The sequence below is a fragment of the Podarcis cretensis genome (genome assembly GCF_951804945.1).
Source record: "Podarcis cretensis genome assembly, chromosome: 6".
Taxonomy (NCBI): Eukaryota; Metazoa; Chordata; class Lepidosauria; order Squamata; family Lacertidae; genus Podarcis; species Podarcis cretensis.
Window position 1 is genome coordinate 52,546,744 of NC_137175.1, and position 17,464 is coordinate 52,564,207.

A 17,464-nucleotide genomic window follows, 5' to 3' on the forward strand; every position below is an offset into this window, starting at 1 on the left:
GGGCCTCTACAACAGAAAACAGATACGGTTTCTACATTATTTTTTCTTAATGGGCTGTGCAGATATATGCAGAAATGCTTGTTTGTAAATTGTGAATAACTTACCACATTTTTAAAATAGTAATTACTTTCTTTAAACATAATAACCTAAAATTGCCACCACTGATTTCCACAGTCCAATATTTCCCCCCATATTTTTGTCTGTAAGGAGTCAGGTCATTTGCCTTTCATTTGCTCATTAAAGATTGTTTTCATCCCATATAGCCCTTATTCAGAGCATTCGGTCCCCACAAACCACTCATTCTGAACATGCACTAGTTTCTTGCCCTTCTTACAGCAGAAGGTGAGGTCAGAGCAAGTTGCACTACCTGCATGAACCACAGAGTAGTGTTGGTGTGTGGAAAAGTGCCCCGTTTTATTTACTTTTAGTGGGGATCTTCTCTTGACTTCAAAGTTTGGTGCTAAAGCTGGTAGCAGGAGAAAGACTTGTGCTGACACACCCTTAGTTAGAGACCCTTCTAGTTATTTGTGAACTTTTCTGAAAGAGAACACATGGAGGTTTGGTTCTTTGCTCATACAATTTTCTTGTTGCATTCATGATAGGTAACTGTCCAGGACTGAATGGCAATTAACTATTTCCTCCCCTTTCCCCTTCTTTTTCTCCACAGCTTTGGAACAGTGATGAAGCCTCAGTGAGACCCCCCAGCTCTACACCCAGACGTTGCTTTGTTTTCCATCCAGGGAAGACCGTTTTCCTTGCGGCCCTGTCAAGGAAAGAGACTCCGATGGACTTACACCGGGCAGCCTTCAAGATGGAAAACTCCTCCTACCTTCCCAATCCTCTGGCATCTCCAGCCCTGATGGTTCTCGCTTCTACCGCTGAAGCAAGCCGCGATGCTTCCATCCCTTGCCAGCAGCCAAGGCCCTTTGGTGTTCCAGTATCGGTGGACAAGGATGTGCACATCCCATTCACTAATGGCTCCTATACTTTTGCCTCCATGTACCACCGACAAGGTGGTGTGCCAGGAGCATTCACCAACCGTGATTTTCCACCTTCCTTGCTGCATCTGCACCCCCAGTTTGCTCCCCCCAATCTGGACTGCACCCCAATCAGCATGCTGAACCACAGTGGCGTTGGGGCCTTCCGTCCCTTTGCCTCCACTGAGGACAGGGAGAGTTACCAGTCAGCTTTTACACCTGCCAAGCGTCTGAAGAACTGCCATGACACTGACTCTCCCCACCTTCGCTTCTCAGACGCTGATGGCAAGGAGTATGAGTTTGGAGCCCAGCTCCCATCTGGCTCCCCCGGCTCCCTCAAAGTCGATGACACGGGGAAAAAGATATTCGCTGTCTCTGGCCTCATTTCGGACCGGGAAACCTCATCCAGTCCCGAGGACCGAAATGATAGATGTAAGTACCTCAACTTTGCTTAGCTGGGGCAGAAAAATGTTCAACAGCTATGTTTTGCAATGCTAGGAGGTGTCATAATACTTGTGCTCCTGTTTTTTTCTTTAAACTTATGATAATGGGTTACAGAGGGAGGGGGATTGAAGGGAATCTACGCAAGGAAGCTGTTATTCTCATACTAGATTGGGATGCTGAGTCACAGAAAAATGACCAACATTCCAGAAATGGGAGGGAATCTCTATGTTGTGAATTCATTGAAGGTTGTGTCCCTGTAGTTACGGAGGAACATTTGTTCCAGACCACTTGCCTATTCCATGATTGTTGCCCTACTGTCTTGTTGAACTCCCTTCCCTTCCTCCCGCCCCAACCCTTTCCCTCACATATTTGTCTCCGGTTGTAATCAGTGCACCATTATTTGCTCCCCTGATCAGTGTAAAGGCATTATTATTGGGTGTTTAGCGTAAGCCAACTTAAGCCCTTTCATCAAAGCAGAGAAAGAAAGAGAGCTGGTGATGCTCTAGGCAAGGAGATCACCCTGCCCCAATAACTCTTAAATGGGCAGAGATGTTTCTTGCAGTTCCTTCTTCAAATTCAAAAGTGATATTATTTTTTGCAGGCCGGGAGCCAAGCTGAAGCCAGCCTGTATAGTATTTGTTTGGGGAGCAATGCCTGTTGCAGCATTCCTCTCCCACAGCTCACCCCCTTGGTCATTAAGTGCCATGAGCTCCCCACCTAAGAAGTGGAAGATAAGGCAGTATTTGGCTTATGATGGTCCGCTCCAAATTCAAATGCACAGCTTAGATGTTGAGCTGAGATTTCCCCCCCCCCTTTTGTTCGTTCTTGTGGGACCTTGTCCCCTCCCGCTTATTTTCCTCCCGCTTATTTTCCATGGAAGAACCAGCAATTTATTTATTTTTTAAAAAAACTTCTACGTAGCTTCCCAGTTACCCCTTGGATACCATTTTTCTTCTGCTCCTTTATGATGCCGAGGAGAGTAATAGAGACGTTGTTGCGCTCTCTCCCCTGTCGGTGCTGCTTCCTCGGGCTGTCTCCTTGAATTAGGCACTGTGTTAACTTCCCAGTGCTACGAGGCATCTGCCGAAAGCCTGCGTACCTTGTCAATAAAAGTCACCATAAAATCAACCTGCCTTGTAAATCCATCGCTCTTTGGTTTTGAAATATGCCATGAGTGTGTCTTTTATGTCAACGTTTGTAAGTGTGGAATGATTCCCTCTTGAAGACAGAAGCTACATGTTGCACTACAGACGTGTGCGCTCTCTTTTGCCCTAGAGCGGCTTAAGCTGTGTAAGAAGAACTACTTGCATGTGCTTTTTGGTCTTTGATACCTGTGTGCAACAGTTAAATGTGTGTGTGTGAGAGAGTGAGTGAGTGAAGTAGGGAAAACATTAATAAAAGGAGGAAAGAAGAGATGTATCATGTTCCCAATTATATGTTTAAACTCCATATGAATATAAAACTCACTCAGATCATGCACACTGGAAGATAAAAATAGTGTAAAAAGCTGGCTTGCCAATTCAATATGTCTAGAGCATATTGAAGATTGCATGTTGCTAACTCCTGTCAAAAACTAGTATAAAATACCTTATATTAATAATTTGACAATATTTAGAAAGAGGATATGACGGTGGGCACATCTGTGTTTACATGTACTCACACACATTGTCTGTCTTCCTCTGTTCAGAAAGGACGTATCTTCCTTTCACTGACTTTGTTGTTAGGAGTACTGATGAATTCCCAGATAGTAAATAGATGAACCTCATTAAAATATGCCATCTAACGGGGGCTGGGTTGGGGAGGGTTTAAGGAGGAAGTTTTAGAAACACACATTGAAAGTTGGAATAAAATCTGTGCAGATGGTTTGAAAGGTGTCAAGATACAGAACGTTTTTCTTCCTTGATTATCCATTTGTTGCCATAAAAAACATATAAATTATTTTGAATTTATAAAGCTCTTGTGGGAACAAAACAAAAAATGACTTTTTACCCAATAGGCTAGGTAAAGTGCATATTAATGGAGACTGACCAGGTTCAGCTCTAGTCCCGAATATTGCCTCTCATCTAGTTAAAACTTTATTTTAGCAGGCAAGGGTTTTAGAGGCATTTTATTGAAACTTCGTGCATGCGTGTGAGCGAGAGAGCATTGTTGCAGCTACTTACGACCTTCAGATACCCTTGGCATGTTTAGATATTATTTCATAGGATATATATTTGTGGACATTTCAGTATTTTGGAGAAGAGTGGGGTGTATGTTCCATGTATGAAAGGTTCTTTGTTGATAGCTGATATAATGTGTCTGAGGGCTGAAATAGCTTTCTAGTGACACCACAGCTCGGAACAAAATTAGAGATATTTGCATGTATGTAAATGTGTCCTTATGGGCTTTTATAAATACCTGGTCATTGGCCCCTAAAAAGCTGTCTCCGTTTTCTTGCGCAAACAGTATATACAAACCTTTCCTGCGAAACAAGGATTCTTTTCACCACCACTCTAACATACATTGCAGATAAATGGTGGTATAGACAGGCTGGTCGGCAAAAGTGTATTGATGGAGGTAGTAAAAGCCATCAGATCAGCAAACCCTTTATGCCTCCAATAGACACCCTACAGAATTGCCGGACTGTACTGTTTATTTGTATTTTCCCAAATACTGCAATGGAATCATACCACATGACGGGTGAATAACTTTAATTGCAACACATAACATTCCTTGTGCCGCCACCAACAGACTAAATTCCATTTTTTGTTTGTGTCTTGTAATTTCAGAGTTGGATTTCTCACTAACTGGTTCATTGATTTTAAGAAGGGGAATGCTACACAGTGGGTTTGTAGGGTGTGGTTTTTTTGTTTGTTTGATAAAAAAACACCTAAAGACAAAGCTGTCCAAGGTGTTCTACAATATAAATAACAGGGCTTGATGAAGGAAATGTGTGGCTTTCTAGAGATATAAATGTGGGAATCTCATTGTATTAATTAGATACTAAGTGATACTTCGCGTATTTATATTCCCATGAGGCTACATTCTTATCTCTGTTAATTAGTGTTGTAAATTTGGATTGATTCTCATACCCTCTTGAAAGTCGTTTAGGATTTACTTTGGTATAATAGAGTTTTGGGTTCTGGCTCCAGAATATGTTCTGAGGTTTCACGAAATAGCCTAGTTTACGGGGTCGAACTTCAGATTTCAGTTTGGATTCAGCACTTTACCAGTGCACAATTGTACCCCAAGTCAATGGCAGAAGTTAACGAGTGCATCATATGCCTTTAACATATTTTTGCTAATTATTATTTTGCAATCCGCTTCCTGGAGAGAGGTCCGCGGTACCTTAGCAAATACACTTCTTTCCTCTGGATCCCTAGGGTTCCAGAAAAGTTGGAGTCTCCAGGAGTTGGGCATGATCTTAGGAGGGTTTGTTAAGGCAAATGTTTTGTCCAGGTAGCTCTGTTTAGATGTTCATTGAGCATGCTAATGACATTTATGGAACACTGCTTACACTGCATTTGTGTTGCACAGGCATCTACATGGGGTTCTTCAGACAAACGTGTCCTCATTAGTGTGGAAGTTTCCAGCTGGAGTGGATATAAACGTATCCCTGTGTGACAGATATCTATAACTCTCCTTTTAAAAACCCTCTTTATTCTTTGGCTTCTAAAATAAATTGTCCTGACTGCTCCCCACAGACTAGTTGCCGCAGTGTTTCCTCTCAGCAGGGGGAACTGGCAGAAAGGTCCGCAGCAGCACCTGGATCATGCAGAACAATTTTTTTTCCTGCTGAGCAGAACCACTTGGTTGTTGCAGTTCCCTTCCCTCTGTTCATTTTGGGGAACTCCAGAATGCATTGTCTCCTGTATCCCTAGAGTTACTTGCAATCTCTGCCCTTAAGTTTGAGTCTACAAATGATGCTTATTTCTGTTTGAGTCACTTTTATTCTTTATTACAGCTATTTCAAAGTTTAGCCTGTTGCAGAAGAATATTTCTGGACCTTGCTTTCCACATAATATGGAACATAGTTCTTTGTCTCTCTTTAGTTTGAAGAATCATATTTCCAGAGCCTCTTCTTGGCTCTTTGGTTCTTTCTAGCAATTTAGTACCAAGTGCCCCTGGAATGAAGCATGTAAACAAATGGCCAATCTAGGAGATCAGGACAGGGAATAAGGCACCATTGACTTCTTCATACTTCATTATTTTCTCACAATTTTGCGTCACAGTAGGGAGTGAACTTCTTGTTTGGGCAGCTTTTGAAAATCACTTCAGTAACTTGTAGCTTTGAAACTAATGAATGGAAACATCTGAGAGCAAATCAAAGCACTGTTCTGTTTAAATGCCAAACAGGAATTAATAATAATATATCAATTCCTGGTTTTTCTTTTCTTTTAGCATATTATGCAATGAACTCAAATTTTGCTTTAACTGTGGCTCCTTCAGCAGAGCACGTGTTGTCCAGCTGTTTGCATACTAGGGCCTATACTAAGGGAGGGATATGCATTCTAATTATTCCATGTGCAATTTGTAGACATGATGTTTGATTGGGTTTTTTTATTTGTTTTTTTACTGCTGTATACTGCTATATCTTCAAGCCTTTCCTGTGAAATGTTTTAACTACATTAAATTAGGAGCTAGAAGGAAAACCATGTTGTGAATAGCTATTTGGGATTAGGATTACTTTCAAACATAGTGAAAACAGCTATGTTTCTAAAGAGTTTTGTGTGTGCATGTTTGTATGAGGGAGGATACTACAGGTGAGTTTTAAATGAGTGAAAACTGGATTGTGAATACAGAAAAGATCGTCCTGACAGGTCCACTTTTGATGTCAGTTATGCCAATTAAAACTCATGGATTTCAGTAGCATCATTCCCAATTTGTACTGGATTTCAGATTTTTCCAGATATGTACTGGTTTGTCATACCTCAGACTTCAGTGGAGCCCACAGCCAACCTCTTTCCTACACCTTTATTTCTGCATTTTGGCTTCAGCTTTCCCTTTCTCCCCCTCAGCAAACTGTTGCCGTGACTCCTTGTCATTGTCCGTCTCTTTTAGTTGTATTGTTGGAATAAAGAAATGTTTGGGCCGTTAAAGTGGCGGAGAGCTGCGTGTGAGCTGCTCCAGTTCTGCCGGCTGCAGGACCATCTGGCCCTGGCTCGCATCCGCTGGTCTCCAGCTTCTCTTTCTCTTTATGTTAGCTAGGGCTATCTTGCACACTTGGAATGCCTAATCACCATGGTGAGAGGATGGGCCTTGCTGCCTGCCCCTTCCCGTCAATTGTCATGCAGAACCGATCGGGACAAGCGTTTTCTTTGCGGCAGTCGCTTGCCCGTCTTTGCCTGGCTCTTGGCAGAAGGACGGCTTTTAATTGATCATTTGTGGGGGAGGGCTGGGGTTGTTTGAGCCTCTCAAATGTTTCCCCACACAGTCTCTACCACCCGGCCAGATTTCTCATTTGTTGGGAAATGTTAGTGATTTAGCTTTTCCTTCGTCTTCCTTTTGGACTCCTGCTTGTTGCTGTTTTATGGGGAACTCTGAGGGCTTGTAACTGTGACTCCAAGGAGCACTGAGCAAGATATAAATGTTGTGTTTATCTATCCACAACTGGGAAAGCGGCACATATGGGCACTAAATGTTTATTGTCCTTCTTTCCACTGTGTGTTCATGTTTGTATTTGCATGAACGCTTATGGATTTATTATCTATGGGCAGGGTGAACTCTTAATCTATTTTGCTTCATGAACAAATCTAACCCTTTTCACCAGTCCTAAAAACATGCCCCCAAATCTGGTGGTTGAATCCTGTAGAGATTGATTAAATGCTGAACTTGACAGAGTTTTCTGTTAGAAGAAGATTTTAAAAATATATATACAGTATATAGAAAGAAAAATTCTTTTTGGATTACGGAGCACTGGAAGTGAGGGATAACCTGTGCTGATTTTTGAGGCTTGTGCTTTTTTGTGTAATCTTTAATGCCACAGTTTCTTTTAAGTATAGAAGAAGAACTGATGACCTCGAGCGCTGGTCAGCCAAGTCAGCCCTGCAGTTAGGCAGAGTGGGCGACTTGCCTCAGACAGCAGTTTTTTGAGTACAGTGCAGCAAACTTCTCAATTGATGGTGAGGAGAGGGAACTATTTTGATTTTTTGCCTCAGGTAGCAAATTGTATTGGGGTGATGGGATGGTTTTATTTATTTTTAAAATATTATTTCAAACTGCAGATTTTGTCATAGGCTATGATTGTGCCATTTGCCCCTGAAATTTAAGAGCATTCAAACAGGTATTTATACCAATAAACAAATATTTGGCTGCAGTACAGAATATATCTCTTCAGCTATATGTTTGAATCTACACTTAGCTACTGCTATTAAAATAAAACGAGCAAGTGAATGACATGGAAGCCGTTCATCTTGGAACCCTTTTCCTGCTTTGTAATGTACTAATATTTTTATTTAGTAGCATGTACATTTTGCAGCACAGTCCTATTCAGAAGTAAGCCCCATTGGCTCCAATGGGCCTTACTCCCAAATTAAGCCAGTATAGGATTGCAGCCTCTGTCACCTTAAGCAAACATCCATGGTAATTACAAGGATTTCTCTCGATTCATTTATCCCTAAAGACTATGGGTAAATGTAATACTATAAAATCTGTGTAAAAGTTAGTTAGAATAAACAAAACAGAGATCCTTTTGAGAAGACCAGTTAACAATGCAGTAAATGCACACTTGTTACTTAATCGTTGCAGGGTGGCTAGGTACCTTTCCTCAAGGAAGCATTTCTGTTGCTGGGATATCACATTTCGCCAGCATTTAAATGCAGTTTTGTCACAGGGAAAGCATCCTGCTCTCCTCATGTAGTGTATCTACGGCAATGGTGAATTTTATGTGAAATGGGATTGCGGGATTGCTTGATATTTATTGGACAGAGCTGATGACATTCTTAGTGGTGAGTGTCGCAGTTTCCAGACCCATTTGAAAACATAAACAAAGAACAGCAGAACTATACTTGCATCATCTCTTAAGTGAACACAAAATATAATGTTACTGGTAGAAATGTAGTTGCTGTATCATTATGGATTCACAGTATAAAAAATCTGAAAAGACTCGGATAGCTAGCAGAGCACTATTCTATCCATAAATGAGGGGCTGTTTGCATATTATGGTTGCCGCATAGATACCACTTTGAAATGCTCTGCATAGTGAACTATTTGTGTGCAGTGGCTTGTCAGGTGGGTTTGGTGAATTTTAGTACCACGAGCATCTGAGGTCTGCTCATAGTGAGCCATGGATAGTCCACTCTTTGGTAATAGCTGCCATTCAGTAATAAGAAAACAATAATGATACGGTTTCTTAATATAGCAACCCCTTTCTATATTCTATTAACAAAATGGAATGTAAAATGTGAACATTGCCTTGGGTGCCTCATGGCGGGGTATAATTTATAAATATTAGGAATAACAAATAAATAACAGATGTATGCAGAAGACTTAAGTTAAATAGTTGTCTCCCGATGGCTGACTATCCCTGCTCTGCACACATAGTGCAAGGAAGTGTGAGACAATAAAGAGATGAAGCAACATTTTATTTAGGAAGATTGCTAATGCCACAATCCTGTGCACACCTACTTGGGAGTAAGAGCTACATTGGTATATATGTACAGGATCATGCTGTAAGGTTTTTTGAGACAAAAGGTGTAAATCTATTATTTTTCTATTAATGTTCCTGTGGAAAGCAGGTGTGTGTTTTTTTAACCTCAAATTTCGCAATCTTTTGTCTGCTGCCATGTTTGTACGTATCATAGCTAATGAACTTTGCCCTCGCCATATTATTCAGAAGAGAAAAGTCACCTGAAGGTTTTACAACTGGATTTTTTGTTGTTGAAAACCCTGGTGACATCATTTCTACAGTGTGAAATTACATCATTACAGTTGTGTACTTACTGTGAAAGAAAAGTGTGTGTCAGATGGATCTGCCCTGGATGTTAAGTTTAACTAATCACTGTAACACATGTAATTCACAGAGATTTCAGTCGATGAACATCTTACTCTGGCGTATTCCTATAGACTGCAATAGAACTTCATTGAGAATATGCTGGTGTAAGTAGTTTGTGGATTGTTATAATTACATATTTCAAGTTAACAGCAAGTTCGGTTCTCCTCCTCCTTCTGAATACTGAAGTATTTACCGTGCTAATGCTGTGGGCTAGTGTCGATAGCTGCTGCTTCATGAGCTGAATACTTTACTCAACAAGAGTTTAATGATGTTAATTTGGCATCTTTATCAGATCTTTTAAAATGAAGAAACAGTTTGCAGCCTCCACGCCTCAAGCCTTGTAGTCACTGAAATGTTTCTGTGGCAGGAACTGGCTACATTTTGAATTTTGACAAATGCTGATGGCTTGTGTGGAATGCAAACAGTGATTTAGATAACATTTGCTTTTATACTGGACCTGCAACAGTGCCTATAACCTGAAGCTGGGGAAAGGCCCAGGGCATTTGGGACATGATGTGACAAGGACTAAGTATGCTTCTGCAAGAGGTGTGCATATATGTGATAACGATGTACACATTGACCCATATGAGGCGCATTAAAATATTTAGAATGCTAATGTTTTTAGAAATGCCCTTCTCACCATTTTCTACTGCAGTAGAAGATCCCACCCTCAGAAGACCTCTGATGTGATGTTTATTCATGGCGAAAAAGCCAAGTGGCAGCTGTTGATGCACTGTGTTAACAAGCATGACAATTTGCAGGAAAAATGCATGCATACCAGATAATTTGCATTAAATAGTTACATTTCTAGGCACCCAATCTTTTGAATTAAAAATGGGTGGTATTCAAGTAGGTTTTACTCAGAGTAGACCCACTGAAATTAATGTGGCTAAATGTGGAATGCCCTCCCATCAGATGCCAAGGAAATAAACAACTATCTGACTTTTAGAAGACCTCTGAAGGCAGCCCTGTTTAGGGAAGTTTTTAATGACTGATGTTTTAATGTATTTTTAATATTTTGTTGGAAGCCACCAAGAGTGGCTGGGGAAACCCAACCAGATAGGCAGGGTATAAATAAATCATTATTATTAATTTTATTAAATTAGGTCAATTAATTTCAAAAGGTCTCCTGAATAAAAGTTAGTTGAATAATAGCTGGTGGATTTCAACATCACAGGTAATATGAACTATATTTGCAAATCTGTTTTTAAAAGCCAAGACAAAAGCCTGTTCTCCATGCCATTTTGAATGTGTTGTTAAAGGTTTTCTGCTGGGCATTATGTAATGGTCTTTTATAGTTTAGGCTGCTCCCATTTACTAACCTGCCAGTGGCCTTTTCCTGCTCCTTTTTATAGGAGCTGATAAGAGTCTAGAACCAAATAAAGCAGGCGTGCTTGTGGCCTCCAATGAGCTTTAATTCCTCAAAGTAAGGAGATGCAGAGGCCATGTTCCTGATGATTGATAGTTTGCGAGGATGGCAAGGACTGGATAATTTATTTGATATTGTGCTGCATCTTCTCCTTTCTTCTGTCACAGAAGCACACAGCTGGTTACTGAGATGGGACACTTCCATCTATGGGGCAGGAAGAAGCATTGGCAGTAGTGATGTTGTATATAGGTGAACTATTTGCCTATCTTTTTACTGCTGTTTCCTCCTGTTACTGCTGGGCAGGAAGATAGCCTGTAGCTGTGTGCTTGAGATGGAAGCTACACAACCTCTTCTTGTCTCAAGGCTTTGAGGTGCTTCATTTTCCAGTAGGAGATGATTGGCAATGCAGCAAATGGCAGGAGCAGAGTAGCCAGCCAGGAACTGTAACATATACTACTCGATATTCTAGAACCACACATTTTTAATGCGTGTTTGTCTTTTCCCTTATTCTCATTCCATTTGACTATATAGATATAGAAGTACTAGATTTTATTGGTGCCAAAGTCAGGTTGTGCACAACCCAGTATGTCAGATGACCAGATGAGGTAACAACCCTTCCATTTGCAAGGGGAAATGACAAGTAACAACTGGTTGGTTAAAACTTATATCTCATCTACATCAGATTTGGTCATTGCCTGTTAGAGAAGATAAACATTTATGAATGATAAATATGATTTCTGTTTTTTATTGCTTCATTCATAAATGTTTATCTTCTCTAACAGGCAATGATTGTTAGCACCTTTTCCCTTCATTTAAATACATTCCATTTTCAGTCTGAAATTTGTGAAAATGCTATTTTCTCTTGCCTCACCTGAGCCCCTATGCAGCTCTGTGGAATGGTCATTTCCTTCTTATTTATGCTTCTAAGTTGCATAGAAGGATCAAGACTAGTATTGTTTTGACCGCTTATGCTCTGTTTGGCTTTGTCCAGGCTTTCCAGGATAGTGTAGGGTATCCTCTCAAGTTTTCATTTCTGTTTTGAAAGATAAAGCTGAAGGCCCCTTTTTTGTTTACCAGTCACTGTACAAAGTAGATGCTGACAGTGATAATAATGTTTACTTGCATTTGTTATAACTAGGACTGGAAATACTTTGCATACATCAGTCTTTTATAAAACTTCCACCCTGCACGGAGCTGGTTTTATTTTCTATTTTTAAAAATATTTCAATGTGCTGGTATCAAACTTTCTAGGTACCCAGGCAACAGGTTCCTGAGATTTGTCCAGCCCTGCTCACAACTCAAAGGAAGCAGCAAAAACAGGCAGACTGTGGTATTTCTTTATACTTTACATGATTTCTGCAGATTTAATGGCTGTTGGATGATTTCATGGCTTAACATGAAGTTCCCTGGACATAGCACTGTACTAGATGGTCCACTGATCTGCTCCCACTTATACAGAAGTAAGAAAGCAGTTGTGTTTTGCCTCGTTGCAGAAATTGTCTGATTAAGTACAGTACAGAATGTGGAAACTTAAAAGCACTTTGCTTTCTAAGAAAATAGCCAATTAGGCTATAGCTAAAATTGATTCCTGTTTGGAAAGAGTAGATTAATTTATCAAATGGTAGGGTCATTTCAAGTTTGGGGTTGGAAGTGAAAGACGTTACTATGGTTTTACAAGTTAGATGATCCACAAAGGCTGTAGTAGTTATGGAGTTTTGAATGCAGGGGGAAAAAACTGAAACAAAGGAAGCAGACGCAAGAGACATTTTTGCTGGGGTAATGCTGGAAGCTGTGAGGAATCCACTGCATTCCTGGAGGCAAAGCGAAGAATCCAGTTTCCTTCCTATACCATAAAATCTCTTTTTCGTCTTTAAAAGAAAACCTTGAAACAACAAGACTGGCTGCCTTAGCTTCCTTCCTGACACACCCAACCATGTGATCCTTCTGTATATTCTTGCTTTAATCATGGCTGACTGATTAACAGACCAAATTGAACCTGATCAAAAGGTGAAATAGGCAGTTAACCCTTCTGTCTAATTTAAGTGGGTTACTTTCTGCTTTGCTTGCCTTTAGCCCTTCATTCCCTAACATGTAGCACAACCCATGCCTCTGTTCGGAAGAAATTCCTGTTTATACTTCTGCTATGACCCTCGGCACCTGAGAGTCAGTAAGAAGTGGCTTGTATAGATTTGGTTTGTGCTCTTTGTTTGGGTTCAGTTTTTCTTTTTCTTCTTAATACTCTAACTAGCAAAGGATTTTAATACTATCTCCTTCTCTTCTTTGTACATGATACATTTTAGGTCCCGATAAAAAAGCAACAGCCCCTTGCATAGAAACCTGTTGTCGTGGTGCTCAATTTTCTCTGCAACAGTAACATAAGAATTCTCTCTTCCAGCTCTTTCAGCCAAACAACATATCTCCTCAAACCAAGGTTTATTACATGGGATGAATGCAGTTGTTCTCAACACGCAAGCATAAACACCTATTTAATAGAAACAGTCATAGAGTTGGAAAGGATCCTAAGGATCATCTAGTCCAGCCCCCTGCAATGCAGGCATATGCAGCTGTTCCTTAATGGGGAATCAAACCTTTGATCTTGGGTTTCTCAAGCTGCATCTTTGTGGTTCCATACAATTGTTTATATGTGGATAGATATGTTTTGCTGGGTGGGATGGTGAGTGGTGAATATGTGTGACTGGATAGATGAATTGAAGTGGTGTGTGTATTTGTGTGTGAAAGAGAGGGGAGTGTGTGAGAGTTGACTCTGGCCCTGCCCACCATTGGCATTCTCCCAAAAGTTTACTCTCAAGGAAATGCAGCCATTGGTGGGGGGGAAATGTTCCCCAGTCCTGATCTAGTGCTTCACTTCAATTCTATCTCCTTTTCTCTCTATCTGGCCAAAGCAGACATGATGTAGAAGATTCACCATGGGATTGCCATGGGATTTTTGGTGTGAGTTAATTTTAAAGCAGCCATAGTGTTGATCACAGTAGTAGTGTTTGGTAGGAGGAGATGTTCAGCCTTTTCCCTCCATGCAGTTTTTCTGATCTAAACTCCCTCCACTTGTCCCTTACTACCACCAGTATAGGGAAAAAATATAGGTACAGTATACGCACCTTTATAATAGGTTATGTAAATTAGGGAAATGGTATGGAGAAAAAAGGTTTTTTAAAACAACAAAAAACCTTTGCTGCTATCACAGCTCCAATAAATATCAGGACACTGACACACACACTTTAAAATAAACAAAAATCTTGGGAGATCTACTTGTAGATCTCCTGTGACACATCTATTCTGGCCCTAAGCTAGCTTTGCTAGCTGTGATACTTCATCTTTTCTTGGTGAAAAATTATAAAACTTTGATCCTTCATGAAATTTGGGAAATATGCAAGTTTGGGTATCTTACAATAATTGGCAAGGCCTTTCCCCCAACAGTGTCAATTATGCAAGTATCTCCTCCTGTTAAAAGAAATTATTTCCTCCTTCCTTTTTTTGTATTGTGCAGGTCATAATTTCATAGATCAGAGTTGGGAATTACTCTTTCATTCTTAAAAATTACCTTTGTGGACCACATGATGGAGCAGGAAACCCTTCTGGTCATGACCCAAAACAGCACTATACAGGTGCACATTTATTGTTTTTGTGGATTGAAACCTGGTGGTGTTTATCATTACATTTTAGTATTCATCATTACTGACTACCTTTAACTTTAGCTATCCAAGCAGTAACAAAGTTCCCTTATTTTTTTGAGTGGTGTCCAATGATGCCTCACCTGTATCATGAGAACTTGAATGATGACAGCAAGAGTCAGGGCTGAAGAATTTAGGAACAAGGAAGCAGCCTTATACTGTACTAGATAAAATTGTCCATCTACCCCAATAGTCTCTTCTGGCTGGCAGCATCTTTCAGGCAGGAGTCTTTCACATTCCCTGTTTCCCTGATCTCATAGATGTGGCTGTTGAAACTGTTTCTGCTGTGAATTCTCCAAAGCTCTCTGGGGGTCTAAAGCCTCTTCTAAGTTCTCAGCAGCTGGCAAAATATTTATTTTTGGGTACGTACAAATATCCTAATTTGAGGCAGTGTAGGATGTTCAGAGCGAGGTGGAAATGTTTTCACTTAACTGTTTGATGTTGCAAGATATTTCATTCTCCATCATGCCAGCGTGTGGGTGTCTAACATTCTGGGCTTGTACAATTTTCTTACTGTGATCAACCCTGTAGTTTGACAATGATTTTTCCAACAGGTAAGTCACAAGAGGCTTAGCAGTTTCTTTCTCTTCAGGAGGGACACTATTGCTTTGTGATTTTCCTGGAGTCTGTGAAATGTGTCTACAATGTCCAATGGTGAGTGGAGCATTCAGAAGGATGTATGATTAAAAAAAAATCCATGGAAGCAGGGACTTTGATAAATCTGCAAGCAAGTTTTCGAAGATTCAAACTTCTCTTCTGTCATGATAAATAATCTCAAAGGCACAAAACATGTTTCCAGATAGCACTGGTTGTCTGTCTGAAGAGGGGTATATAGATAAGATTTAGCAGAGCACAGATTATTTTACTTAACACCTACTTTCAATAAAATATTGGGTAACTTTCTTTCTCTTCTAAGTGAATGTCTGTGTGTCTGTTTTTTTCCTGATCTCTATGTGCAAATTATATATAGTTTGCCACTAAATATTGTAAAACATTTTCCTGGTTCTGAAATGCATATTTTAAAATGATAAAAAGGCAACTGGGAGGTGGTGGGATAGAATCTCAAGCACCTAATAGGCTTATCACTAACACATAGGTGGGCTTTGCTATACCTAAACCACTGCTTTCTGACCCTTATTCAGCTTACTCTTGCAGCCATCAAAGAAAGGAGACTCTATAATTTCCTTGTGTTACTTTTTTATCCCTTATCTGTTACAGGAAATGTTTCCTAATATCTTATCTACTTGATCTAAATTCCCCATCACCACCGGTAGAGTTTTGGAATCACCTGTTGGTATTGGCCTGTACCTGTTGGTATTGGCCTGCCACACATTTGTAGCTATTTTTCTTTATTTTCTTCTAGGTTTGTATCTTGCCTTATCGCTGAGGTCTCAAGCTGGCAAACAAAAACGAATATTAAAAACAACCAGGAGAAATAACAATAAAAACAGATGCCATCAAAAGGACAAAAGGACACTTGAGATTGTGCTGGGCACCTAAAAGAGTATAATGCCAGCAGTTGATGAACACAATATGAGAAAAAGGTTGAAATTTTGAGTCCCATCCCAGAAAAGACCCTGTCTCATTTCTGGTAGCTGTGGACTGAACTTCATGTGGCAGAAGCACTTGGACGGACAGGCTTATATAGGAGAAGATAGTCCTTCAGCTACTCAGATTCTAGGCTGATCAAGGCTTTAAATGCCCAAACCATCATGTTGAATAGTACTTGGAAGCAGACTAGTAGACACTAGCATAGTACTTTACTTCACTTCACTTCACTTCACTTAGCATAGGTAGTGTCCTTCATCTGTTAGGATCACAGTTTGGTATACAAAATTCATTTTAAAATGACAACGAACCTAATCTTAAAAATAAACCAATGACTGCAACCAAATGGTTAAAACAACAATCCAGTGACTATATTTCTGCAGCAAACCGAACATTTCAGTTTCAGCTAGTATCATCAAACAGCTCAACTCAATATCCTTCCATGTTCATCCCAGCCTAGATGCAAAGGTAAGTTTCAAGGCAATGATGAAGCCTCACAAATAAAATATGCCATAAGTGCCTCCAGGGAGTTGCATGTTCATAGTGAATGTTGCCAGTTAACAATTTGGCCTTCACATTTTGATCCTGGTGTAATTTCTGTACTGTCTTCAAAGTCGGCTCCATGTGCAGTTCATTACAGTAATCTATCTTGGATATAACTAGGCCATGGATTACTGTATCTAGATATTTTTTCTTCAGAGAGAGATGTAGGCTGTATGCTATGCTGACACTGGTAAAAGACTCAGCAAGCTATCATTGTGAGCACCTACTAATAAAGTTAGATTAAACAAAACTCCAGACTGGGCCTCAATACATTTCAGTTTTTAAGACTTGCTAATTGCATTTATATCATTTTCTTCCTTTAAGGTGTTCAGGGTAGTAAAGGAGTGATCCATTCTCTCCCCCTTATTGTCCCACAACAAAGCTGTGAGGTTGGTTAGGGTGTAAGAGAATGACTGTCTCAGGATCACTCAGGGATCTTCATAACTGATCAAGAAAAGCCTAGGTCTCTACACCCTCTACCAGGAGTTTCCCGTGGTAGAATTCTCATCAGAATCAGTGCATTTTGTCTTGTCACTTGGGCATCAATAACTAATTTTAAAATTTGCATTTGTCATTGATGCCCAAGTGACCAGACAAGAATTCTTGGTGTGGCTCTTGATGGAAGAAGCAATGTGGCAGCAATATATGCTTTCTTGCAAATAAAATCCCATTGTATGTGGTGCTAGTGAGCAGTGGTTCTATATCTTTAGAACTGAACATTGGAGTGCCTACAAAAGTTTCACATAGAATTAGTTCTGGGTATTTTTTCCTGCAAAAATTTTAACGTTTATCTGATCCTTTTCAGTTTTGCTTTCTTTATATGTGGCTCTCAGTATTGTATAAACTTAGTCACGTCTTAACCTCTTTTCCCCATCTGCGCGTGTGAACTAGACTCACCTTGCTCCACAACATAAGCTGTGGT

General features: G+C 40.1%; 1 protein-coding gene across 8 annotated transcripts in view; it reads left to right on the plus strand.

Annotated features, from left to right (window-relative positions):
- Window positions 1–17,464, plus strand: part of RNF220 (ring finger protein 220) — a 345,317-nt gene that overhangs the window by 14,723 nt on the left and 313,130 nt on the right. For all 8 annotated transcript variants that reach the window (XM_079980326.1, XM_079980329.1, XR_013839873.1 and 5 more), the window contains one exon: window positions 668–1,409. In XM_079980326.1, coding sequence (XP_079836452.1) covers window positions 785–1,409 — 625 coding nt within the window. In that variant the 5' untranslated portion in view covers window positions 668–784. Of the gene's footprint in view, window positions 1–667; window positions 1,410–17,464 lie in introns of those variants that run through there.